The sequence below is a fragment of the Cygnus atratus genome, chromosome 3, assembly GCF_013377495.2.
Source record: "Cygnus atratus isolate AKBS03 ecotype Queensland, Australia chromosome 3, CAtr_DNAZoo_HiC_assembly, whole genome shotgun sequence".
NCBI classification, from domain to species: Eukaryota; Metazoa; Chordata; class Aves; order Anseriformes; family Anatidae; genus Cygnus; species Cygnus atratus.
The window spans coordinates 19,772,626-19,800,016 of record NC_066364.1 but is presented as its reverse complement, the minus strand read 5'-3'; the positions used below and the strand labels follow the sequence as shown (position 1 = coordinate 19,800,016).

Genomic DNA, 27,391 nt, shown 5'->3' with positions numbered 1-27,391 from the left:
ACAATAACCAAATTGTGCCAAAGAAAAGACCCTTGAATTGAATACAAGCAAATGCCAGGCTGAATGAGATTAATTATGTAGGACACATTCAATGACAAAGAGATATGACCAAACCCAAAGAAGGCAGAGGTAACTGTACAAATGGAAAGACTCCAAGACAAGAAGGCCTTAGAGAGATTCATTGGGCATGTTAACATAACTAAGCAAATTCATTGATAATTAATCACAATTAAGTGCTCCTCTCAGAATAGCTGCTTAGGGACTGCACAGAATGGCACTGGAATGACTGACAAGAGAAAAGTTTTGAAAATTAAAATGAATCATCAAATAAGCATTCACACTGAAATAACTGTTGATTAGTGAAGAGCCTTGGAACTAAGGGTAGCATCTTCAAAACTGTTTAAGTTGTTATTGCAGACACTAAATTCCTCTTTCAAAGTAAGGGATATATAAGTTGCAGGGATGTGGATTCCCAGTGCTTACACTCTTTTTGAAAACAAACTTTAGACTCATAAGTCATACAGGTTGTTTGAAAAAAAATATTTTAATTCAGTCAACATTCATCTGAATTGAGACTATTCCAGGTTATAACTAAAAGGCAAAGGCTTTAAAACACTGATTATAATCCAAACAGCAGCAGACGTATGGCTAACAGTATCTTTTATTTTAAATAATTAAGTGCATAGAGAAGAAAGAGGCCATAAACTATTTGAGTATTTTAAATGCCATTGTGCACATTAAAGCCTCTAATTCCAGAGTGTTTCATGGTATTGAAAACTTACTAAGGCCCTGATTCTGCAAGGTGCTTCATGCAAACAATTTTGTGCCTGCATGGAACATTTCACAGTATCAGAGGTACTGATATGCAGATGACTTGTAAGGAGCTTTTAGAGAGTACATGCTTTTAAGACTACCTTTCAGTGATGAAAACAATGATGAAGGGTCTTATGTAAACAGAACTCAAGTATTTTTAATTTTGGAGACAAAAGTTGACAAAATTAAGTGAGAAAAATGGAATGACTCAACCTTACCAGAGTCTGAATGAGTTATTCTAACAGAAAAAAGCCCAGCCACTTCCATATGTAAAACTTATTGCGACTATAGAGATGAGGTTGCTGCAGATGATGGGTTTCTATACAAAGGACATTATCATAACACCACACAACATGAGGTTGGAAATGCTAGGTATAACCTACAGTGCCCATTTGAGTATTGAGAAGTGCAGGAACAGAGCCCAAGGTGTTCTGTTCTGGCCAGGCATGCATGCTGCCATCAAAGATAAGGTATCCAAGTGGAAATCTGCAATAAATACAGGAAACAAAAATGCAAAAAAAACCCACTGAAACCACATGAGATTCCTAATTTCACTTGGCCCAAGGATCTAGTTGAACAAAATGGGAAAGATTATTCCTTATAGGGGAACTAATATTAGGTATCTATGTTCCTTGGTTTTGTTTTTAATTATTTAAATTAGATTTGCACACTAACTTGCAATTTAATAACACATTGTAAACCGTAGTTTATTTTACCATAACATTGCAGACAAGTTAATAAAATACTGTTATTTACAAATGACTTGCTCTAGTCATTTTTAACATTACACCAAATACATCATGTCTGGTCCTTGCAATCACATTTTCCATATAGAAATTAGATAAAACATCAAGAAACTTAAAAAAATATTTGAAGATTCAAAGAATACTTACTCAGCATCAAGTATTGAATTGTAACACAAAATCACTTACTAGGCTCAACAACTTTAGTATTCAAGAAAAATTGAAATGGCAACTTCTACTAAGTTTCCCACATAATAAAAAAAAAAAAAAAAAGAAAAAAAAAGACAAACAACAGAAAACTAGGGAAAGGGAAAAAAAAGATAACATGAATGGAAGTGATTATTACTCTTGAAACAAAGACTAGTTTTCTAAGAGAAAAATGAGTGAAAACTGTATAATGGGTCATAGCCTTCCAAATGTCAGTCTTGCTGAGTTCTTATAAGTGGACAGACTCAGTCGAAGCAGGAAAAGGAAAGGAAAGGAAAGGAAAGGAAAGGAAAGGAAAGGAAAGGAAAGGAAAGGAAAGGAAAGGAAAGGAAAGGAAAGGAAAGGAAAGGAAAGGAAAGGGCAAGGGCAAGGGCAAGGCAAGAGGTAGTACTCCTGTACAGATGAAGCAACAAATATACACCCAGGCAGTGAATTTCCTGCCTGTAAAAAGTAAAATTTTATATCAAGTGGCAAACACAGGATGTAGGTGGAGAAACCACTGCAGCAGCTAAACAGATCTCTGCAGAAATAACTGTTCTGACTAGAAAAAGTGACTGTGTATTGGGAGAGCTATCAAAGTTTAAAGAGGATAGATACTGATCAATAATGCCCAATAATAGTCTCGTTATCTGTCTAAAGATGGGAGTGTTCCCACAGTGTTTTATTAATTATCCTGTTTATTTTTGTCTCTACATTTCAATTCTGTATTTGGAGAAGGCTTATTATTATTATTATTATTTTTTTTTCCAGATGACTAAATCAAGGAAGCAAATATTACTTCTTTTCCGGTACTATTTGATTTTATATATTAAGCATTATAAATAAAACATGAGCTTATCCATCTCTGTGAGGATATCCCTTCTTCCCAGTTGCCAGTTTTTGTTAAGAAAACTGCAGTAAAATTATCTAGTAAACCAATAAAAAGTGAATATTTAAAGTTATACTAACATGGAAGATTTTTCCTATAAGTGTGAGCTAAGCTAATCCTTTCTATCCAGAAAACAGTACTGCATGTAGTTATTCCTCCTTGAAAAGTTGTGGTGAACCTTTTAAGCCAGGGAGGCTTCAGAGAAGCTCACTTTTCCATTTGGACTTAGTGGAGGACAATGCTAGGATGACACAACTGGGAATGAGGAGACGAGGCTAAAGGGAAGATAAGAGTAAGAGTAGAGGATGAACACCAAGATATGAAAATTAGCGCAGAGTGACAGGGAGAGAAGGAGGCACATAAATTCCAAATCTTTCTTTATTTTAGAGAATGCACAAAAACAGACTCAGTTCCTCACTTTCAGTTAAGAAGAGAAGTGGAAAAGAAAAGCTTTCAGGCTTCATTGCATAGAGGGAAACGAGACTGTCCTCCTCCCTTTAAGTGCTGTAGGGTAATGCCAAAAGATGTCCTTCACAGAAACAATAATGACATGCAAAATCTACATAAAGACACAGATGTTTGGGGTCTGAAGTAATGGGAGTATTATATATCATCTATGTATCCAGACTTGTAGGCACTTGGTTGAACTGGAAATCTTTCTGAGGTTCAGATTCTTTAATATAAGCACTAATGTGATTTCCTGGCAGAAAACTGACCCAAAGGACAAAGGGTAAATATTGATAATTTGACAGTCAGTTCCACAGTAGTGCAAGATAATGTTTAGTTACCTACGGCTTTTTAAGAAATATCAGTATTTTTACATCAAAGTAGGATCAGAACTAAATTTGTCGTTTCCACGGACTCTCTGGAACCAGTTTCTCTGGTTAATGGGCTGGCAGTATTCTGAGTATAAAGGTTCTCAGTCAGCATGATACATTTTGTCTGGGATTGATTTACTGATCATCAAAACATTTCTTTTAAAAACATTTTTTTTCTTTTAAATAAAATTAAAAGAGCTTTAAATGTTGCCTTTTATAGTATTTATAATTCTACAATGGGATTACAGTTCTGAAGCAACTGTAAGTGTTAGGAAGAACTTCTATGAAAAGAAGCAAATAAGGAAAAATGATGAGGAAAGGCCTCTAGGTAAGATTAAACTGGATTTAACTTATGAATATTTTAATATTGGTGGCTGTCTCTAGGTGGGCTCTTAATTGCTTTCCCATGATAGTTAAGTTTACTCATCAATATAGCATTCCTAGATCTTTTAAAAATAAGTTGCTTTTTACAAGCATTATAATTCAAATCTCAATGTTGGAAAGGCTTGGATTCTTGACAGGCGTTAATTTCTTCATAGACCCTTAAAGCTGTTGACGTCCTTTTTGCCACACCAGTAACTGAGAATTCAAACCACATAAAATATTTCATTATTTCTGTTTTGTTATGTCAATGAGATCATTGACCAGACTGTGTAACTGCTTTGGCCTGTCAACAAACTCTGCACAAAGACTCAAGTTTTCAGGCGGACTTTCAGTGAAAGAAGAGAATCACACAATCTGCTCAGTAACCCAAAGCAAGAAGCCTTATATCAGCAAAGTATGGTTGGCAAGGAATAATTAGGACAACCCTGGAACAATTTAACTGAAAGTCACATTACTTTTCTGGTAGCAAGGAAATGTAGTTGATAGAGCTTATAGAGCCACAATAACCAAAAGGCAACACAGTGAACATAATTATTAAGCAAAATATTTTTTGTCTAAGCTTTACAGATTCTCCTGTTACTTTGATTATGAATAGAATATGAACATTATCTGAAGTTTCCAGTGTCTGCTATTTTTAATTTCGGTTAGGTCTTAAAAAAAAATCTGAGTTCTAGCAGAATTCTAATTAGGAAGGTGCATTATACATAATTTGTGTGTATTGTTAAAGTACACACAATAATATTGTGGCTTCGTAGAATGTGATATGAAGGCTATACTAGCACATATGCAATATTTTCTGCATGAGCTATGCATGGCAAATTGATAAAATTATGAAATCATCCCACAATATGCAGTCCAGAAATTCAATCCCTATACTAAACTATCATCTCTTCTACTGCACTACCAATTGTTCACTAAACCTCACACGTTAGATAAATATTTTCCAGAAATTTTACAAAGGTTGAAGTCTTTATGGATGACTGGAAATAACTATATGAAAACCAGAACGAGGAATAAAAGATGAAGAGAGAGGAACAGTACAGATTGAAAGGAACAGGACAGAAGGGAACTCAGCTTGGGATATAGGCAAATAGTGTGTATATATTTCTCTCTAAAGCCTGGGGCAGGAGCCAAGGTTACTGATACTCACTACTCTTCTGCTATCAGCAAATATGTATGAAACACATTAGCAAAGTTCCCTACCTCCTTCTGTTGCCAATCCATGCAGAGTGTTATACCTTTTACTGCTGTTTACTATCACAGTAATTCAGTTGACCTATGTAGCAGATTCCAAAAGTTCTCATGATGCTAGTGGCCTGACAGAGTGCCAGCAGGATCCCGCATTATGGGAGTTGTGCTTCTTTTCAGCTTGCTCTTTTTAAAAGCAAGGAAATTATACCCCCAAACCTCACACACAAAAATATAACAAATGTAGATGAAGTACTTCACAGTTTAAAAATTCCCAAATCAAAGTTGCTTATGTAGCTTTGGTTTAGCTGCTTCGTGCATATACATAATCATATACATGATCACATCTTCTCCGCTATTAGGCAGAGAACAAGAGCAGAAATGAAAGTTGTATAAAGGATGCTGTCATCCACAGGACTCCCACTTCCCTGCTTTTGAATATATTTCTTTGTACTAACTTCAGCATGATGGCTAAGAGGCAGAGAACAATAAAAATATGAATGTGATGGAGATAGGATATGGACTGATTAGATAAGGAGCTTAAGACATAGAGTAATGTAGAAAAAAATGATAAAGAAAACAAGACAGAGTGAATGGGCAAAGTGGAAGCTGGAACTGAATAAAGAGTCTGAGGTGGAGGAGAGAGGATATTCCCATTGCTGTGCTGGAACACCGGACTCTATTCTGCTTTTTTTTATATAGCTCATTCCTTTTCACAGATGGTCAACCACTCATTGTGTAGAGCTGCTGAATTCCCACAGCTTCAAGAGAATTCAATGGGTAGTTGGCTTTCAACATATACAGTTCTATATATCATGAAGAACCCTGACAAGTTGAGTCCTAGATGTCTCAAATTGAGCTATTAAAATTGCATGTTTAAGTTTTCTGTCTTTAAATTGGTGATAATACCAACCCTGACTTATTTCAATGTATAATTGCAGGTGAAAATAAATTAATTCCAAGTGAAAATAAATTAATCCCCTTATAACCAAGATATGTTAATTAAGAAACACTCAGATGCAATGGTAGTGACAAATTTGTGAGTGAATTAGTAGATATAATCTGAGAGTACAGTTTGAGAAAAGTGCAGTGAATAACAGACGGGGCCACACATGGGATAATGAAGAACATAGAGGAAATCCATTAGTTGTTTATGCAGTGACTACTGTCTGTCCCGTGCAACGTTATTTGTTGTCCTGTGGAAAAACATGTGATCAGAAACTGAAGGATTGCCTTGTAATGAAAACGCAAAAGAGAACCAAGTTAAGTTAGCCTATTTAAAATTCTCGCATTTCCTGACTTTTGAATTCATCTAACAGAGTTTTAATGTGTTCATTGGGTACTATGATAACTGCTAAATAAATAATGGATGCTAACCTAAACTTGTAATTTTAAGTATGTATTAATCTTGTTCTATTTGTGTAGGCAAAACTCGCAATAGGTAGAGAGAATGGCATGAAAAATGATTGGAACTCAAGTTCAAGCTATCTTTTATTCACTCTGGTCTGTATTGGGTAGGCTTGACTACAGATGCTTTAGAAAATTAGAGGAGATGGGATAATTCAGGAGCACTTTCCCAACTCAAGTGTAAACTTTATAAAGGGTTAGAACAGCAAAGTATGTGCTTAAAGTATTATTCATGCTGCTCCAACAGTCTTGTCTATGCTCCTACTACTTGACCTGTCCCAACCCAAAATACAGGCCCAAATCCGAGTTTCTCTGGGTTATTTGCCTGTATTCTGCTTATACTTATATATGTTCTTTGATCTCATTTACAGCCTTTCCACTGGCATATCACATAGCGTTCTAGCAGCAGATACCAGCATGATCTGAACTGGTTGTTCAGAAAAGTTAGTTTTGACTGGAGAGGTAATACATGTGATTTTTGTTCCTATTGTTTGCATTTAGTGACTAAATTAGATAAGACTAGAAAGAAAGCTAACTTCAGTAGCTTTCTCTTGCTTGCTTTCTCATCTTTCCCATGAGTTTTTTTTTTTTTCCATCCAAGTACTGAACTCGAGAAATGCTAGTTAAGGCACTCATGTATGGTAAAGACAGAATATTGCTTATTCTTAGTAGCATAAGCTATTCATTCATATTTTCCCTACTCAGTTTTCCCTTGTTATTTGTGAACATCTTCCATGTTACCCATACTACCATCTCAGGAATACCACTAACTCATAGCACAGAGAAATGCTATAGTTCTTCCACATATAGAATTCCAATCAAACATATGGTGCAGGAAGACAGATCAAAGCTAAGTCCTACAATTCTCTAACTTTCATAGCTCACAAATGTTATTCCAAATAACTGCAAGGAAATTGGAAAGAATGTGTGTTAAGTAGGGGAATAACTAAGTAGACACTAAAAAACATAGTCAAATGAGAAAATGCATTAAGCTGTTAACAGTGATACAAACCTGGGGAAGATTATGCAAGCATTTGGAATAAACAGACTGCTCTCTCTTCCCTCCAGTCTAACTCTGAGAAGCTACACCATTTTACTAGTTGTGTAATCAGAAGTATTTCATTAGTCTAATCCCATGAGATTTTTCTGTTCTAACTAGCAAGCTCAAATGTCCAGAAAAAAAATGAACAGGAGTTTAAATATCTAGTTTAAGCATTCCATCCCTATCACTTAATGAATACACAAAAGAAAATACTATGTCATCAGACTTATGCACAGACCCAGTCTGTGTGGAATTTCTAGAGAATTCACATACATACTTTCCAAGCATGGATCAACCCCCTCTGCATCATCTAGCAGGTCTCCAGACGGATAGTGTTTCTAATTTCTGATGTAACTATACACAGTTTGTGGTCAGATAAATATTTATAAAGAAAATATTTGTTTTTTATATCTTACTTGAGTTCTTGTGAGCTTGTGGCCAGCATACTTCGAATGCTTTTGTCAGCCAAGGGACAGCCAGATAAACTGTAAGACATGGTAGGACAGACAAGTAAGTTAATCTTCTTATTAACTGAACACTTTCAAACAAACACAACATAAAAATTAAAAAGTAAAAGTTTGTAATGCAGAAAAGCGATGGGGCAAGTGCTGTAATATTGAAATTTGTAATATAGTTAACCCTCTGAATATATTTAGATATCAACATTACTTCCAAAATTACATACTATAAATGTTCTTTGTGTTTTTTTTTGTTTTTTGTTTCTCTATGAACTAGTAAAATGTAACGAAAATATTTGTGGTTCCTGGGTTAACTACTTAAATGCTTAAGAATACTTTGGAAATTTTAGTAATCTATTTAAAAATAAAAGACGTTTATACAACACACAAATTAGCATGCTTTTAAGATCAACATATATTACTCAAAGGGTTAACACATAGTTCAACGTTTTACTTTGACAGCATTGTTGAGGTAAGCTGAAAACAATAAATTGAAAAGACAGAATCCACCATGAAAAAAATGAAGTCACACCTTCTATGTGAGGCGTAATTACCAGTCACATGACCACTCCCATCACACCCTGGTGTTGGACATCTGCCACCAAACAAAAACAAAAACAGCCAAAATAGTAAGTATGTTTAAAAAAAAAAAAAAAACTTTTAAAAGTTTCATTGTTTCCAGTTTAGCTGCAATGACTGCAAGGGGTTTTAAGCATCCTAATCGAAAAGCTGCAAAATGAACAGGATTAAATGAAAATGGCGTCTCAATACAATATAGCATCATTAAGAACAAGCAAATACACATTAGCTTATCACCTTACTTAACTGGCAGTTTGAAACATTTATATGCTGCAAATGTTGCATGCTCATACTGCAAGGCGTATATGTACTTGTTTGTTTAAAAGACAAAGAGAAAAGGTTAAAAAGAGAAAAATAATTTCACCTCACATTATGCTTACGTTATTAAATCCTTTTTGCTCTCTTTGCATTGAGGGTATTTGGGTTTAGGACTTGGGATTGTTACTTCACCAGGATACCTTCTTTCTTCAAGGGCCTCTTGGAAAGGATCCAAATCTTCTGGCTACAGGCAAATATATGAGAATTAGTTTCAAATAGGTGATGTTACAATTTACATAAAATAAAGCACAGTCATCAAACATTATCTCCTTCTTTAACCTAGTCTGTCAGAGAAAAAATAACTAAATTATTTTATATACTTTCACCTATTAAACCTTTAAATAGTACTTAGACATTTTGATGCAGACTTCACAATATATGGAAATTAATTATGTTATTTAATTAGGAAAGAAAAAAAAAAGCAAAACACAGCTTTTTATATAACTGTCACAATATTTTCCTTTAAAAGAACTGATGTTTTTTTCTAAAGTCACTGGAAAATTGAGGAACAGGAAAAAAGAAGACTAAATGCAGCATCAAAAAGCCATCTTAAATAATATTTTTTAACATTTTAGAACAAGTCAAAGATGAAACAGGAACAATTTTAACATCTGCTCACAGAATCTCAATTTGGGGAAAACCTCAATAGGTCAGTCTGGAAAATTATATAATTTATAATTAACTTTATTGATGTATTCAGAAATTCAAAAGCATATATTTCAGGAATGAAGTGGCTGAATGCATTGATTTAGAGATTCCTGAAGATGGTGCTATAAACACCATAGTAGAAACGTGATCTGCTTGCTCTGATAAACACTTCATACTGTATGTTTTACCTCACAGTTCCTTAATAATGACAGATTTCCTAAATTCAGTGAAATTAATGGCAAAACTGTGACTAACACTGGAACTAGAATGTATTCAGTATACCTAGTGAAAATGCTCCTTTATTGTAAGTTTCAAAGGTAGGGAAAACAGATTTAAGTTTTAATTAAAATAGGCAAGAGATAAGTCATACACAAATAATTAGCCTAATTTTATAATTTATACCATGAAAACAAAACAAAACAAAACAAAAACCAAAGAACAATCAACAGAAGTCTCCAAAAGTCCAAATTATATTGAATGCAGTATTGTAAACTATGCAAATGGGTAAGGATTGAAGCTTGATGAACAAAATCAATTCAATTAAAACTTGTCAGCAGACTTTTTCAGTGTCTTGGCTCACACCAGAACACATCCCACATATTCTAAGTTTTAAAACATACAATAAATTCCCTAACTTGTTTTTCTTATTTGCCTTTTCCGTTTAAAGGATTCTGCTGTTGTCTTAGTATCTAAATTGAAAAGTAACACCAATTTCTAGTATAATTTCTTTGTATGTATTCTTGAAATTAAGCATTTCATTAATACAGACCCTTTCACACACAGAGTTATCAGAAGTGTGTTAGTAATCTACAAGAAGATTAGCTAAAATAGTTGAAAGCTTATATTCTGCTGCTTTTATTTAAATTGATATCTAAGTAATACATGCTTTCAAATACTCAGCACATCATCTATGGTTTTCAAATTCAGTGGAATATCTTGTCTTGAGAGCTGATTATCCTGGTATTGCACAGTTATGTCAACTTGCTTATATGGAATAGCATAATCTGGATATGGTGAAACCTCTTTACTGAAGAAAATATTTGTTAACAAGATGATGCTGTTTAGAAAACATGATTCACATTCATGGTTCAAATGTTGTCTTACGGAACTTAGTCACAGATCAGATGTGTGCCAGCATGATATATTTCTAAAGATTAATTAGCAGAAGTCCTTTTGCAGAAAATCACATTTTTTATCACCTATTTATTGTTTCCTCTTTCCCTTCAATTTTCAGAAATGCAATGAATTACAGAAAGTAGATTGCAATGAGAACTAATAGATGAAAAAGACATACATTAATCTCTTTGGAATCATCTTCGTCTATCCTACTGGGCTTCATTTTAGTGTAGTCCACTGGCAAGTCCCAGCAGTCACCCTCATTCAGTTGGTAACACCGGTTATTCATCACAGCTTGCCGTTGTGGTGACATTGGCTCCAGTGGTGTCAAAATGGTACAGCAACCATCTCGCTGCCTCTGCTTATTCATGCTCAGATCCAAGGTCCCATTTTCATCGACTTCCATATCAGGATTCTGTTAAAATAAGAAAAATATTGTTAATTCAGCTTCACACTATTAAACTGCTAAACTGCTACCTCTTTGTGCTCTTCAGTATATATGATTGCCTAGCAGAATGATAAAACACTTTTCCATTCCTGAATAGATTGTAAGCATTGAGCCCCCTCCCACACATAGCATGATGCTGTTACACAACATTAATGCTGTTCAAGTAGATTGCTTCCTGAATGGCTAATCTGATGTTTGGGGGAACAGGATATGAGTCTTCATTACACTCTCCTGCCACCCAGAAAAACACGTGCAAAATTTGGGGTGAAAATTAGAAATATCTAAAGATATTTTCTTGTTGTCTTTTTGTTCTTGGTCTACTCTGTGACAGGTGAGTATCTTGAGTATCTGTGAGTTAACATCTGCATAATTCTTGTTTCCAGTCCTGTCACCTGTCTGGGTGTTCAGAGAAAAAAAAAATCTTTTCTTTGTAAAGTACCCAAAGAAGTCCTTTTGGACACCATTTGGCCATGTTTTAGGAAGAGAAAATGCCTACAAATTTCACAGTTCCTTCACTGCAAATGCAATTGTATTGGCATTTTGTATACTACCCCTTATAATCAATAAATTTGGGTAAAGGAATATTTGTGACAATTTTTGTGGCAACTGAAGTATTGTGGAATTGTGAGTACAAGCTCTGACTTTTCCCTTTATAGAAACAAACAAATGTTCTCTGTTTTATTAGATGAGGGGAAATAAGACATCTTAAATGAAAATGAATTTTAAAAAAACTAAGAGCAAATAGAATAAAGGTGCCCACAAAGAATCCCTCATCTTTTCACAAATGAAACACTCCACAAGAAATTTGGTTTCAAAAGTGGTGTGAATGCTACTGACTCCTCATATGTCTAGCAACTTTCTCTCAAGTAACAAAAGCACCGTTAATGCAAATCCCCTTTTTTTTTTTTTTTTAAAAGGGACTTGATCCCCTCTTAGAATCATTTATTCAGTTTTGATATAGGGTGAAACATTAGGAAAGAGGCCCCTTCTGTTTTTGACATGTAAGACAATAAGCATTTTATTCCAACTTTTTCCATAGCATTGATACAGAATACAACTGTATTTTTTACATGCCAGAAAGAGGTTTCCCTCTTATATAGTATTAAATAAATGAATGTAAAAAGAAGCATTTGAAAACAAAATCATAAACCATTCCAGGTTAAATTATGTTTTATTACTAATACCTACTGTTAAGGGTTTAGTTTGTTATGAACGATCTACAGGCTTTGCACGACAGGGGCAAGAAAACCTTTGTCTATATGCAGAAGAACAGAACATGTCTGCCATCTCAGAAGCTCTGCTATAAGCACAATAAAAACGTTTCCTCTGCACTGCATCTGTCTACTTAGCCATCTAGTGGTATCCTATATGTAGCACCGTACTGTTTGCTGGTACATGTTAAATACTCATTTTCAACAGCTATTAGAGTCAAAATTTAATGTTTGTAATTCAAAAATGAATATTCTGCTAACTCTTTAATGAATGTTAATAGTGCACTGTTTCTCTTTATATATAAAGCTTAAAAACAACATCTATCATTTTTTGTCTGTAATTTTATAATATATTAAAACTACGAACATACAAATCATCAGTGACCCTGCACTATTTTTCAGCACCTTTGAAGTCACCTGTACAGGAGGGTTTATTGTTTGTTTCAAATGTCGTAAGCAATGACTTAAGAACTGCAATATCACAGACACACATAGCATACAAGTACCATAGATTTCTTTTTACTAGATCTTACATTAGGTCCCATATATGATTTCTAAATGAAATTACATCATTAAATCTTAATACTTTCATAAAATGTATGAATCAGACAATGTTTAGCAAAAAATTCTTTAGTGCAATTAAGACTTACTTAAGCAACTCAAACATCTTTTATAATTATAGATCTCACTCCTAAAAGACAAATTAAAAAAAAAAAAAAAGAAAATGGGGAAGAGTGAGTACATGCTATCATGCTCTCAGTATAAGCAGTTTATATACTGATTGGAATTTCCTGAGATACTTGTGAGCAATCTCCTTTTTTTTTTCTTTTTTTTTTTTTTTTCTGCTTAAGAGAGCCACCACATTATGTTAATTTTGAGGAAAATGAAAAAAAAAAAAAAAAGGAAGATGTACTAAAGCTATTCTTCTTTCTATCAGAGGCACAAAGCTAGTGCAGAAAAGACGAATCTTCATCAACAAACAGAATTACTGATTTTTACCCTCGCACAGAGATCCTGAGGCTTAGTGGAGAGGTTCTGAGGCATCTCCCTGCAGCGGGTTGAGAGATTCAGAATAGCAGTAGCAGCCATGTGCGCTGCCTCCATGTCATGAGTATAGTCAAAGCTGCTCTTGCTGCAGGTACTGCTGGCACTGCTGCCTCCACCACAACTCATATTGCTGCTGCTGCTAGGGGCATAACTGCTTGTTGTGCTGCTGGTTGGACTTGAATTCTTACAGTAACGTTTAGCTGTGGGAAGAAATATGACAAGGATGACTCAAAAGAACTAACATTCTGCATAAGTGAAGAGAAAAACAAATTGCTGGAGGTGAAATTTATAATGAGCAACAATAACCATTCCCCCCCCACCAAAAAAAAAAAAAAAAAGAAATAAGAATGATGGCTGTATTTCTTGATTTTTGTCTATGATTTTATATGCTAAATATGTGAGTTTGTATGAAATAACCTTCTGCACAAATCTGTATGATGTGATAATGAATTATTCTGTCAAACAGGCTGGATTTAGAAAAGAAAAAAAAAACAAAAAGAAACACTGCTTTTACCCCACGTATACAGTCAGACAGAAGGTAGGATCTGCTCAGGTCACTCAGTTTTGTTAACGAGGGGCAACATAATGTTACCATAACATTATGGGACTTTTTTCATAGTTACATGAGCAAATGTAATTGTAAGGCCTAGACTCCCCAGAGCTACTGGAGAACAAGCCCACTATAAGCTAATGGGCTTGGGTCTCCGGACCAAAGTGCTAACCATATGTCCTTAAACACTTCATATTTCCTAACAGGTTCTTCCTACACCACATTAGGTAATTAGCCATCAGAAAGGAGAGGAGGAAGAGAACATGATGAAAGTAGAAAGAAGGTGGATCCACACCATGGATCTCACATAGGCAAAAGCAGTGGCTGTATAAATGGAAACAAATGTAAGTGAAATAACCCCATGTTCAAACATGTCAAGTGCCTACAAATCTGTAAAAACAATACAGGCCAAAGATACTCACTCCTGCTTGCACTGAGGACAGAGGCACTCAGCTGTATTCTGGCTGACAGAAACCACTAATGCACTGACAAAGCTCACTTCCATCCCATTTAAATACAATGCAGAACAGTTGCTGCTTTTAAGAACTGTTCTTTGCAGCCAAACGTATTACAATAATAATGCAAAACAGTCCTATTAGCCCACTTATTTCTTCAACCTTCTTCCAAATTAACTATTTAAAAGCATTTCTATAAAATGCAAGAAAGCATTGTCTGTTCTCCTAAATCTAAAAGTTTATGTATTTTCATGTAAAATAAAAGTCAAGGTCAGAGGATACATACATGGATATTACAGTGACTATTTCTCCTTTAGAGAGAAACATATACTGCAGAGATCATACCATATAGCACAGTATAACAATAACCAACTAGCATGCTGATTAGAAAGCTATACAAAAAAAGGTCAGACCCTAGCTAGAGCTCTTCTGTGATGGGTTCCATTTAAATGCCAGACTCTTCAGGTGTATTTGTCTGAGCAGACATACATATAATAATCTGCTCCCATGAGCACAGCCCATTTGTGAACCACAGGCTGCTGTGGTAGGCAGGCAGGGTTCAAAAGAAGATTCTGAAAGCAAAATATCTCTGCTAGAGCTTATGTCATCCTTCTTCTTTCTCTACAAAACCGAAAAAATCATGGCACTATTTTACTGTAAAGGAAATAGCGTTTCACTTAATTCATAGCGTTTCACTTAATTCATAACAGATGGAGTTTTCTCAGGAAAGCCACATAATGCACAGGGTGTGATTTTTTTTTTTTTAAGTGAAATGAATGCTAAACATTCATCACTTTTCTTTGTTTTGAATACATAGTATCACTACTCTAGCAGAGTATCCCCTAATAATAAACCTGTGAACAATTTCTCCAGAGTTTCATCTTTAATATAGTAGTCAGTGGTGGTCATTAAAAATTCAGCATTTATCCATTGTTACTTTGCAATGGTATCCAAGACAGACAAGAATTTTCCTATACTTCAGGAAGAAAATAATTGAATAATTCAGTTTTTACTGTGTTAACACAGCAAGCACCCTGTACCGCTAAACTTGTCAAATTAAAAATATCTTTTAAAATTCATATGAACAAATAAGACTTCTGTTACTAGTAAAAAATGTTAGTCTTCTTATAGGAAGTCACATTTAAACAAACAGAAGAGGCATGCTATATGGGAAATCATATATATAAGAATGTGTGTTAAAGAAAGGGAGGGAAACAGGCAGCTTTATAGGTAAGACTAACCGCCAGAAACTCATGCATGCTCTGATATGGACTCCTCTGTGGCCTTGGTTAACCTATATTATCCCTTGAACTCATTTTCCCTATAAATATAAAATTGCTTCTAAAATTTAGTTGTGTTGTGATTTACTTGCATAACACTTTGAAGGTGTAAAGTGCTATAAGCATGCTACACGATTGTTAGATTTTAGATTACCAATGATTTAAGCAAAACTTGGAGAGAAATGGCCATGGTCATTTTAAAATTACTGTAAGTGTACATTTTAAAAAATGTCACATAGCCTAGTCTGTTCATTCCACATTAGCTTTTCAGGAGAAACAAAGATGACTAATTCATAATGAATTAAATCAAGTCCATCTCTAAGGAAGGGAAAACTACATTGTTTCAATACCAGGCAATTCTGCTTGCTAGTAGCCCAACTCTGTGGCACCAGGTTTGAAGATCTGCAGTCCAGCTATGCTTTATGATCCAGTAGTGAAACCAAATGTGGAAAATGCTTTTCCTGTTAAATAATAGACGCAAGTCTAACCAGCTGCATATCCATCCAGCATGCTGGCCTCCCACTGGGCATGCCTAGGGACTGTTTACAGAGAACCTCTCTAAGTTTACAGTCTCCTCTTGCTAATTAATGGAGGAGTGGAAGAGATCCCAACAACTTAAAGGACTAAACTCAGATATTTGGTATGGAATTAAATTCTACCCAGCCACCCTCATCCTCAGTATTGCCTAAACATGGAATCTGTTACATAAATTAATTACAGTTTCAACATGTTTTATGACTCACAGTGACAAATTCATCTCACCTAATTTCAAGTATCTGACCTAGTCATTACAGGCTTTCTCTAATTGCGTGGAAAAAAATAGGAACTTTCAGGTGATGATTCACCTGGTCAGTTTTAAATATGTACTTCAGGAGGAGATGAATTGCATCAAAGAAGCATCTATCTACCTCCATGGATTTGAAAAGGGTGACTAGCTCAGGCAGAGGTGTTAGCTATTGTAAAATTCTAGACATGGTGAAATGAATCCCACCCTTAGTGTTTTCTCAGTGTTTTGATAGAAGGTCCCAGTATTGTCTGTGGGATGAGAGGAGCTCCTGTCATCACCTGAGAAACTGGAACAGTTGCTATCTTCTCTGCCTGCTGAGTCCAGATGTTCTTATCTCTGCTGCTGTATACCATAAACCCAATAAACCCAAGATGTGATCCACCATGAAACAGTTATCAAAGACAAAGCAAGTCCACAAACACAACCAGTACTTACTCCTAAACAATTATCAGAGCATCCTATCTCACAATATAATGTACCCATTTTCTTTTTCTTTTTGAAATAAAGTTTACTGAAAAAAATCAAGAAAAGAATCCAGAGGAGCTATTTATGTTCATGTCACTCACAACCATACACTATTGAACATATAATCCCTTTCTCTGATGATGAAAATACAATGCTCGTTTACAATTAAAAAAAAAGATTGAAACATGAAGTTATTGATTTTTCATATCCTTAGACTATTTGTCTCATCTTATATAGTCAGAAAAAATAATCTGCTGCTTACTTACAAGTATTCCAGGTAACTTTGGCTTCCTTTCAGCTTTTTCAGTATGACTTTTCAGAACTAAATCTGCTCTTATATAAATGAGTTTGCTGACATACATAATAGGTGTGCACTCTGTACCTCCATAATGGCTTTGGCATAATTTATTTTACACCCGGCTATAAAATCAGCTAGAAATACTGCAAAATTTCTTGTGGAAAAGTGGCTCTTTTAAGTGAAGTGACTCTTCCTGAAATCACCTTCATATTCAGTTATTTCCAGTAGCTATCATCAAAATCCTTGTCCCATTGAAAGTCAGTGCCAAGAATTTAGTTAATTGTTCTATGACTTTAGGTGATTTTCCTGAGGAACTTTAAAGCCCTTTGCACATTTAAGACAAACATAACAGAGTGGCTGTGTAATATCAATTACAGGGGGATCCTAAAGGTTTCATGAATATCACTGATTGGGTACAAAGAAAAACTCAAATGATGTTCTGTGTCTGAGACCATGTCAGCATGGTCAAACAGTACACACATCACTTGGAAACAGCTACAGCATATGCCACCTGCTGCAGAGTCAGTGATATTGAGTAAATCCATAGGAAATTTGCCTTCATTTGGCAAATAACCTGCTCCAGGTGTAATAGGCATTAACTGTTCTGAGTACACAAGAACAACATATACTTGCTGTACCAGCATGAATCACATGTATCAGGGTCCCTCAGTACTCTCTGGCTTAGATAATGGAGCAGTGAAACAATATTGTACAAATCTAGCAAGATTAGTAAAAAGATTGGATAAAAGTAAAATTTATTATTATACTAATTTATGTCAAAGGAAGATGAGAGTGTAGAAAGACAGTTAGCTGTATCACCCTAATCTTTCATTATTTAAGGCCACTGTTGAACTTGTATTCGATGTAACATGTATTTTTAAGTTCTGATGATTTGGAAAAAAAAAGTGTAATTTCTAATTCTTTGCTGAAATAGGGTCTTAAATGAGAAAAAATATATATTACTTGCTTAAACATCAATAATTTGATCCATAAATATGCATATCCACAGATTCCCTAGCAATACACTGATTCTTCTGCAAGAGTAGACAGAACATACACACAAGAGTTGATATCTCATTTTTTCTTATATTTACCTTATATCATTGGTTTACTAAGTGCAGTTAGAGCTACTGCATTACCTTTAATAATGTTCAAGCTCTTATTCTGACAGGCAAATAAGACGAGTGTATGAGAGAAGAAAAAAGGGCATTTTTACTCAAAAATGTGTTGCCTTTCATAACCCTTCTTCTTTCTGCTATAGTGGAAGAACATGCCTGTCGATTCTATGAGAAAAAAAAATCCAAAATATCAGAAATATGAAGGCAGGATCTGTAACAATATTCCCTTTCTCCACTTACCTACTTTTGAATGTCAGAACCTGCATTCAGACGTCAGCATAAATTGTTCTATATAGTATATTTATTTCTGTTTTCCTAAACAAAAATCTGACACCTGCTTGAAATTTCCTATGGTAGTCTGTGAGTAGCATAAAATATTCTAACAACGACAACAAAAAGATAAAGGCACTTGTTTATTATTATTATTATTATTATTATTATTATTATTATTATTATATATTTAACTTGTATTGCTCTGAAAAAAGCTACAATCCAAATCCTCTATTATTTATGATGTAGTTCATTTTTTTCCCCTAAAAAAATCCTCTTGCCTGATGGACACCATTGTCTTCTCCTAAACTGAAGTCATGTTTAGTCTAATTTTAAACATATTACTTATGTGAGGTTTTCCAGAGAATTCAACAGGTGTATTCACAAGGACAAAATGAGCAGAAATGCCTCATTAAATAAGTAGCAGTGATTTCTGAAGTGCAATGAGATACAGGTTTTCCACTTCCACATCCCCATAGAGTAAGTATGTTATCTTTATGAGTTACCTGAACTACTGTACAGAAGTGAGAATACTAATGTGACCCATGAGGCCAGGTCTCCCAGATGGCAACATAACACACTGCTCCTGCACCACAAGAACTAGCTCTATTATTCAGCTTTTATTGCAATCTCAACACATCCCAGGAGCTTAATAGCTGGAGGTGTTCTTTTGCCAGTGCAACAATTGTGATGCAAGAACCGAATAAAACAACAGTTTTTAAAAAAGCCTTTAAAATATCTTACACATGACAGCATTCCTCATAATACTATATGAACATGAAAACATGTCTTAATTGTATGATGTTTACATATACAACAACAAGATTAACTGCAAACTTGTCTCTCATGTATAAGAGTGTGCACCTCCTACCATCATATCCTTTGGGGGATATATCTCTGGATTGCACCTTGGGAGCTATGGCTCTCTTGCCATAGGCATGGTTGTCATAACTGTTATATTCAAACGTAGTCTTAGAGTATTTCTCTAGTTCCTTGGCCAAGTTGGAGCGGGGTGTGGTGGTGGGGACATTGTTTCTGTAGCCATACTGAGGGATCTCCAATTGCTTAACAAAGCACATGGGCCTAGAAATTAAAGATATGTAAAGTTTGTTAGATGCAGTTCAGTTTAATGTGTTTGTGCATAATTTATAGTTCAGATTAGAAAATCGTAGTTATTTCTTGTACTCAAGAGACAGCAATATATTATTGCATTTGCTTCGTTTGGTTATTTTCAGCAGACAAACAATATATATTTTCTTGAACAAAACCTAGACAAAACTAATTCTAATACCACTAAATGTACCCTGTACCTATTTTAAAATTCTGTTTTAAAATACTTCAGGGTTTCCCTTTCCCAATGTACTTGCATCACATAGCAAACATTTTCTCTTTTGGGAGGTGAAGCAAAAAGGGGTAAGTGGACCGACAGAAGAGGTTTGGACAAATTCCTTTAAATGTCAAAAACAAAAATTAGCAGTGGAAGCTCCATTTAATCAATAGAGTTTCCTCTAAATTTCTTTCAACAGAGTTGTACGCTGTTTTCCTGTATGTTTTCCAATGGAGTTAGTCCTGTTTCATCCTGTTGCATTCTTCAGTATACAGATCCAGGTTAATTTTGAGAAATACACACAAGATTCTCACAATCTCTGTGGACTTTGTGCCAGTGCCTCACAGGTCCTGCTCACCCTTAAATGCAAGGTTCTGGCAGGAGCTGTAACTCTTGCTACACAGATACACACATGAAGGAAGTTTCTGCGAATGAATACAGAATAAAAATATCAGCTAAATTTCTCTTTCCTTTAGGGTCAGAGATGATAATCAGGAAAAGCCCCAACTGATCTTTCAGGTCACTGAAGTAAGTTTTGAAATAGTGAAGGAATGCTGTAGTGAACTCCCCCACTGTCACTCTGTCTTCTGCATGTGGACACAGAAGTCATCAGCTCTCAATGTATAAATTAAGTAAATAAAGGTCAGATCCTGAAGCTTTACCTACATAAGAAAGTGTTATATAAATGAGTCATAGGAAGCAAATGCTACACAGTGATGCATGTCTACCTATTGCATTTAGCAGGAGGTAAGGATGATGAACAACACACCTGAAGTGCTTCTGCTGGAATCAAGAATCATATCAAGCTTGTTTTTTTATTTCTTTTGTTTTCTGTACTGCATTTATAAACAGAGGAAATAGAAGGAACATTCACAGGATCACAAATTCAGTCAAGACCAGAAGAATCATCATGCTGGCTGACAAAATGGGATGTGATGTCTAGTAAGAATTAAGTTTTGAGTATAATGTTTTTTGTTGTTGTTGTTGTTGTTGTTGTTGTTGTTTTTCTGAAAGAATTCTTTTTCATATAATTTAGTCAGGATATGTATGTAAAGATCTGCCAAAAAATCATATTATTCATACTATTCCATTTGACTTATGTATGTTCATTTCTTTAGACAGGTTTCCCTCCAAAATACAGGGTGCTCATGTATACAATGAGCTGATATTAATAGTATTTTGATCCTATCTCAAGATAATCTACACTTAGCTAAAAAAAATGCAGCTCAATTCCTGCACATTCAATGCAAATCCAAAATTTCTACAGAACAGAAGTCTTATGAATTTGACTTCTTTCAAAGAAATTTTAAATGCAGGTGGGATGGAAACTAGCATGAGGACAAATATTCAGAATTTACTCTTGGAGCATCTCTGTCTCCCCATCAGACACCTGCATGTAAATATAAATAACTCCCAAGTTCTTCATCTTAAATACTTCAATGACTTAATGGTAAAAGGGAAAGCAGGAGATAAGAAGAAAGCATTGGGTGAACTGCCTATAAAATTTGAAACACAGTGCAGACTCACAAGCAAAGTTAAAACTGCTATGCAACTTCCTAGGGAGTTTGCCAGCAAACTAGATGAGCTTTTGAGTAGTTGCCTTCTTTGTATGGTATCTGACTTCAGTGACTTCTTTCTAATGAGCAGTGTTAAAAACCACTGCATTTTTCATTTGCCTTTTTCCATAAGTGAGAAACCATGTTATTCCCTCAAAAGACCTTTTTTTATTAACAGGTTTTAAAGAATCTTTCTCTACGAAAACTGTCTGGGATGCTATATGAAAAATAGCATAACCTGAATTAGGGACAGTTAAAACAAAGCCCATCAAAAATAATCCGAGGAACATAAAAAAGGTCAATAAGCTCTACAAAAAATATTCTGCAGATGCGAACCATAATTCTGTGTTCTTAGGTTTATTAGTGTTTTTTTGAAAAGACCATCAAGATTAGATGAAGTTTAAGAGAATATGCAAAGAATAATGTTGTTAATACAGTAGAAAATTTTCATTTTAAGCTACCCTGTCAGATTTTAAATCTAGAGGACAACCAAATACTAAGAAACCTACAGGATCAGTAGGAAATTCTGGGAACTAAAGCTGTGGCCCTTCCTCCATGTTGTTCACAACAGCTGAGAGGGATGTACCTAATCTAGCCCACAAATATCTCAGTATCCATGGAGAAATTCTGCAGCTCTTGGGGCATCATCAATATAAGGCTTGTAAAATCATGCAGAAGTCTAGTCCCTTTACATGTATCCTTCACACTTCAGCTCCTTAGAAACAATTTTTTCCACCCACATATCTCAAAAGAAGAGACAATAGCACAAAGCTGGATACAGCTTTGGATAAATGCAGAATCCTATGTGGATGAAGAAAATGGGTATAATTATGTCAAATTGGTTCAAGGTCCTTCCCATTAAAAAATTTAGGACAATTTTTCTCTTTCCATCCTTCCTGGCAGTGAGTGGGGAAAGAGACAAAGAACTATATCTGACCTTATTTTGGAATCTAAGCTACACACGTCATTTTTCCACGTGTCCTGTCAAAAGGTCTACTATCGTTTTGGTAATGCAAATAGGGCTTCTGGTTTAATTTAAACTGATATTTACTAGTAAAAGCCTGCTGAAAAAACCAAGACTTACCGGTAAATATTAGTTTATTCCCAAAAGATACCAACTTTTTTCACATTGTTCTTAGACTTTGCACTCCAGCAGTCATCTTTACACCAAACAATGCCTAAGACAAAAATGAGCTTTTCAGCTTTACATGTATTTGCCAAAATAATTACCAACCCTCCCCCATGTAAATTGAGTGGGAAATATATTCTGTGAGAATTGGATCCAGAAGCCCTAATTCTAAATCTTCTTTAAAGGAGATATATATGTATATACAATGTATATAAATATAAATTCTCAGATTAGGTGAATGTGTGATGAATTCTGCATAATAATAAGTATTATAGTGATTTCTAATACCTTAAAACCCGATCTGATGCCTGGTTTGATTTTGACACATCACAGTTCTGATGCTTCTCTTGAGCTTTAGCCAGTTTCTCTGCTGCAGCAATAGGACATCCAGAGAGGCTGCAATTACAGAAAGGAAATTTAATTGTCTTGTCCTGCGTAGTTTCACATTATAGCACTGATCCAATTACTCCTTCTCCTCCTTAGCCTGCATCAGGAAGAATCTGAAGGAAAAGACTTTCCAAAAGCTTTTTGGTCATATGTATTTTCTCTAGACTTCCTTTCTTCTGTTTTCAAAGTTGCGTGGTAGATCTTATAACTGCTCTTCTCTGACTGTATATGGGTAGATTATTTATGGATGTCAGCCAGTGAACATACCAGTAAGAGAGGAGAATATACCCTGGAATCTACTGTGCAGCTCTGTTAGCAGACTTGTGACCTTTACACATCTACAAATGTTGCCAATGAAATGGCTGCTGAAGACGATTAAATGATAGTACCATTTAGGCCAAATTTTGTGCTGCTTCACACTTCATTCAGCTCCATTAACTCCAATCTTTTTGCAAGGCATAAAAATGAGTGCAAAATTTGGCCTAGGGTCTCTAAATCTACATCTCAAATATGTTATGCTTAGTGTTTGTTCATGACTTTCAAGCACTAAGGTATGTTTCCTAATAGTAGATGATGTAACATGAAAAGAAATTGCACTTGAATTAAAATTCAATTAAATTTGCAAATGCTGTACTACTATTAAAGTGACTAAAATATGCCTGATTCTTCTGGAAAAGATTTAGAACAGTGAAAAACAAGTATATTGATGCCAGCAGATGGTGCTCTTAGTGAAGCTGTAAAAACCTGTGACCTGACAATGGAGGGGGTCCTTTCCTTGTCACAGTCTATCGAACACTTATGTGACCGCAGCTCTCTGTGTTCTCCACAGGAAAAGAAATTAAAATGAAAGGCAAATCAGCGCATTCCCAGATGTTCCTTTCTCCAAAGGGAAAAAAAAATAAAAAATGAAGCAGAGCAAAATGCCCCAAAAGCTGCAGAAAGAGGTGAGCACAGACTGCAGACTGCTCCCCTCAGCCCTCCCTAATTGTCCTAGATCTGCAGAGGGGTGAGAGTGCTCTGGAGTCATACCAGAGGGCAGCTGCTCTCTACTGACATACTCTTCTTCAATCACCTCTAATATTCTAGTAGGTATCCAACCAAAACTGAATGCTGCTTTGAGCAGTAATAAATCCCCAAAAACCTCCTCAGAGATTTTTGCTGCGTCTAGTAGCAGCATCACTACAGAGAAGAAAGGGGTACCCGAGTTTCTTGATGAGGTACCCACGAGAGTCCAGGAGGCATGTAAGGGGGGCTCCAGTAACCCGTAAGACTGAACATCCAGCACCTGTGTAATCCCTTAAGACTTCATGTTACGATTAACAGTAAAAAAAGAATTAGATAATAGGAACTTTGAATCCTTTTACCCTCTGCTCACATTTCCTGGATTTTTTTTTCCTAAATTGTAAGGAAATAAGCAAGACCTCATTATTTGAGGAAAAATTATGACTTACTAAAAGTTATAGTAACTTTTTTTTTTTTTTTGTGACAGAATTTAAAAGGCAGTGATATCCCTTGTATAAGAATCTATTATTAATTTTAGGAAACTATAGAAAAGTTGTATTTTTTCTCAATCTTCCTTTGTTTGACTATTTATATTGAGCATTTTTGGCTTCTAATTTTTAAATTTAATGAGACATTTTCATAATGTTTCTTAATCAAGCAAAATTCTACTTTAATTATATCTGAATAAAGATTTGGGGGTTGAGACTAATTTTTTTTTTTTTTAGTCGAAAAGTTAACTCTTACAATGTCTGTGTATTCAAAACATTGTTTCTCATGTATAAAATATCATTTTTAGGGGTAGAGTGGAATTTTTCATGCATTATAAAATAGTCTCTGAAGAGAGTGAAGTGTGAGGACAAGAACTCTGTCCTAGTCTTGATGATATTGGCAGACTCTTCCTTGTCCCTGTGACAGAGAAGAAGTCATACCATTCATTTTGCATCACTGCTAATACCAATACAGAAAGAAAAAAAAAAAAAACAACAAAAAAACACCACACCCAAAAACCTAACGGATGATTAAAATGTCTTCTGTGAATCAATTCATCCATACTGAAGCGAATGAACACTTGTCCTCCCCAGAAAATACATGAAAAAACTCTTTACTCTTTAAAGCAGATAAAGCACATGAAGCACCATCTGTCAATCTTAGAAACAAAACAACAGAACACACACTCACACTTCCCCCCCAGCCAATGGACTGCTAGAAGGGCTGCAGTTCGGAGGCACTGTTCCCTCTAGATTGGTGTCCAGTGATGGCATCCTTACCTTCGGTGGGAATTCCTGTTGCTATTTACGTGGCCCCGGCCTGTGCAGCCTGGTGTAGGACACTTAAGAACATTTTCATGCATGGCAAGAACTTGACAAGGAGAGTAAGAGAAAACAGCAGAGTATGAAAACAAGAAAAAAAAATCAAATCCCAGTATATATGAAATCATTTTAAAACAAAGCAGGATTCATTAACAACCAGCATTCCTCAAAATACACGTGACACACATAGCCAATAAAGCCTGATGAGGGAAGTAAGTATTGTGACCCTACTCTCTTTAACACAGGGCAACAGTGGAAGTTAGGTTACAGAACCTATAATCAAATGTATCTTCAATGCAACAGTGAAGCAGAAGACTTCCAACATCTTCTTCATACAAAAACACTGAGCAAACACCAGCTCAACAGTAAACTGTGAGCCAGCAACAATCCAATGAAAAAATATGGACTCAAAAAATTCTTTCAGGAAATGTATGTGCTCAAAATATACAGCTTTATATACACAGTATCAAACTCGAGAATGAAAATCTGCTCTCAAGTTATACTGGTAGAACACTGAATTATTTTAAATATACCTCAGCACAACCCTGATTAGAATTTGATACTAGCTATAAGACAGTCCAATTGATCTAGGGCCCAGTTCTGCCCACATCCACATAGAAATACCATTCATATCTATATGACAAGCAGAACTGGTCCCTTTATTTTAACTTGCATTGTCTACAGATGTGAAAATCGCAATGGATAGATTATTATTATTATTATTATTATTTTAAAGACTGAAAACTAAAAAAAAAAATTTAAAAAAGCAATTAAAAAATGGGGGATGGTAGAAAACAAAACAAAGCAAACAACAACAACAACAACAAAAACCTTTGTAAAAAAGAAACAGGTGGTACAAGCTTAAGCAAATAATCTGCTTTACATCTGCATCCATTGCAAACTGAATGGAAAATTTACTCCCAAAGCTGCTCAGAGCAACTCTTTTTGGAATCATAAAACTCATGCTATGAAGTGCCAAATTATCAAGAGCTTTTTGGTAACACTAAACAGTTTTGTATGATGTGAGACATATCTGAATCCATGTCTCAGAGCTGGATTGGCAGTATATCACTCTATGGAAAGAGGCCATCCAGATCTTACAAAGTTCCAGTTTTCTCATACAAGAACTAGTCTGGAAGCCTGTATTTAGTTCTCACTCAAAAAAAGTTCTAATAAAATCAGTGAATTCCTTGACTGAGTAAAGAACTGAATAAAAGCTGTTCAGAGACTTGAGAAATTAACCACATATACTGATTAAAAGATAACCATCATCATCACCCCTTCATCAGTGTACTAAAATGTGTATAGATGCAAAAGCTTTACTCTGAAATTCCCACTATTCAAAGCTGTTCTTGAAACATGCTTCACAAGGCCAACATCACAGGAAAAAATAAAAAGATGAGCTCACCTTTTTCATTTTATCAGGTACAAGAGCATGCAAACAGTTTAAAGCTATATTCTTCTTTGATTTACAAAGTCTTCTAAAGAGCCTTTTATTTACCATTTATAAAAATGAGAGAACTTTGAGCAACTGAAAAAAATATTTGTGCTTCAGAAAATTACAGGGTCTTGCAAAGGAGAGAAATGAATCTATCTGTTCTACTGTATTCAGAGATCGACCAAGATGCAGCAGTTTCCTAGAGCACTTCCTCATTACTACTTGGAGAAGCCACTCTACCATGAAAGAGGAAACTTCTTTTGTCTGCTACTCTTGGTGTGCGGATCTATTTCCACTTTTCTGTCTTTCAGAAACTACTTCCCTTTGGAAATTGGGGAACATTTAAGTCCTGTCTTTAATGTTTCCTTTAGTCATTTATAAATCTATTGAGATTAGGTCTGTAAGTGCTGATGGACAGTGGGGATTTTAGGCTATAGGATTCAACAGAATAACTCAATTTTTAAATTAGTGTGAAAGAGAACTGTATCTTAGGTAGATGCCTGTCTGGCATATAGCAACATAGAGCAATTAGCTTCAACAGAACTATGCCATTTCTACCAGCCAAGGAGGTTGATTTCTAGAAATGGAGCTCTCTGCCTTCTGATTAATGTCTGTGTCTGGATGGGTGAACCTCCCTCTTACTGAATCCATTGATGTGTCAGGAAATTCTACCCATGTAAATTACAGGGGAATATTGCTCAAAATCCTGAGGTGTATAACTAAG

At 35.2% G+C, this 27,391-nt stretch overlaps 1 protein-coding gene across 1 annotated transcript in view; it reads right to left on the bottom strand.

The window, feature by feature from the left end:
* The window catches only part of MYT1L (myelin transcription factor 1 like), a 130,591-nt gene that overhangs the window by 46,771 nt on the left and 56,429 nt on the right, over window positions 1-27,391 (bottom strand). Inside the window, 7 exon segments of the mRNA XM_035542940.1 lie at window positions 7,887-7,955; window positions 8,888-9,009; window positions 10,768-11,004; window positions 13,248-13,495; window positions 19,390-19,601; window positions 22,819-22,926; window positions 25,188-25,278. Coding sequence (XP_035398833.1) covers window positions 7,887-7,955; window positions 8,888-9,009; window positions 10,768-11,004; window positions 13,248-13,495; window positions 19,390-19,601; window positions 22,819-22,926; window positions 25,188-25,278 — 1,087 coding nt within the window.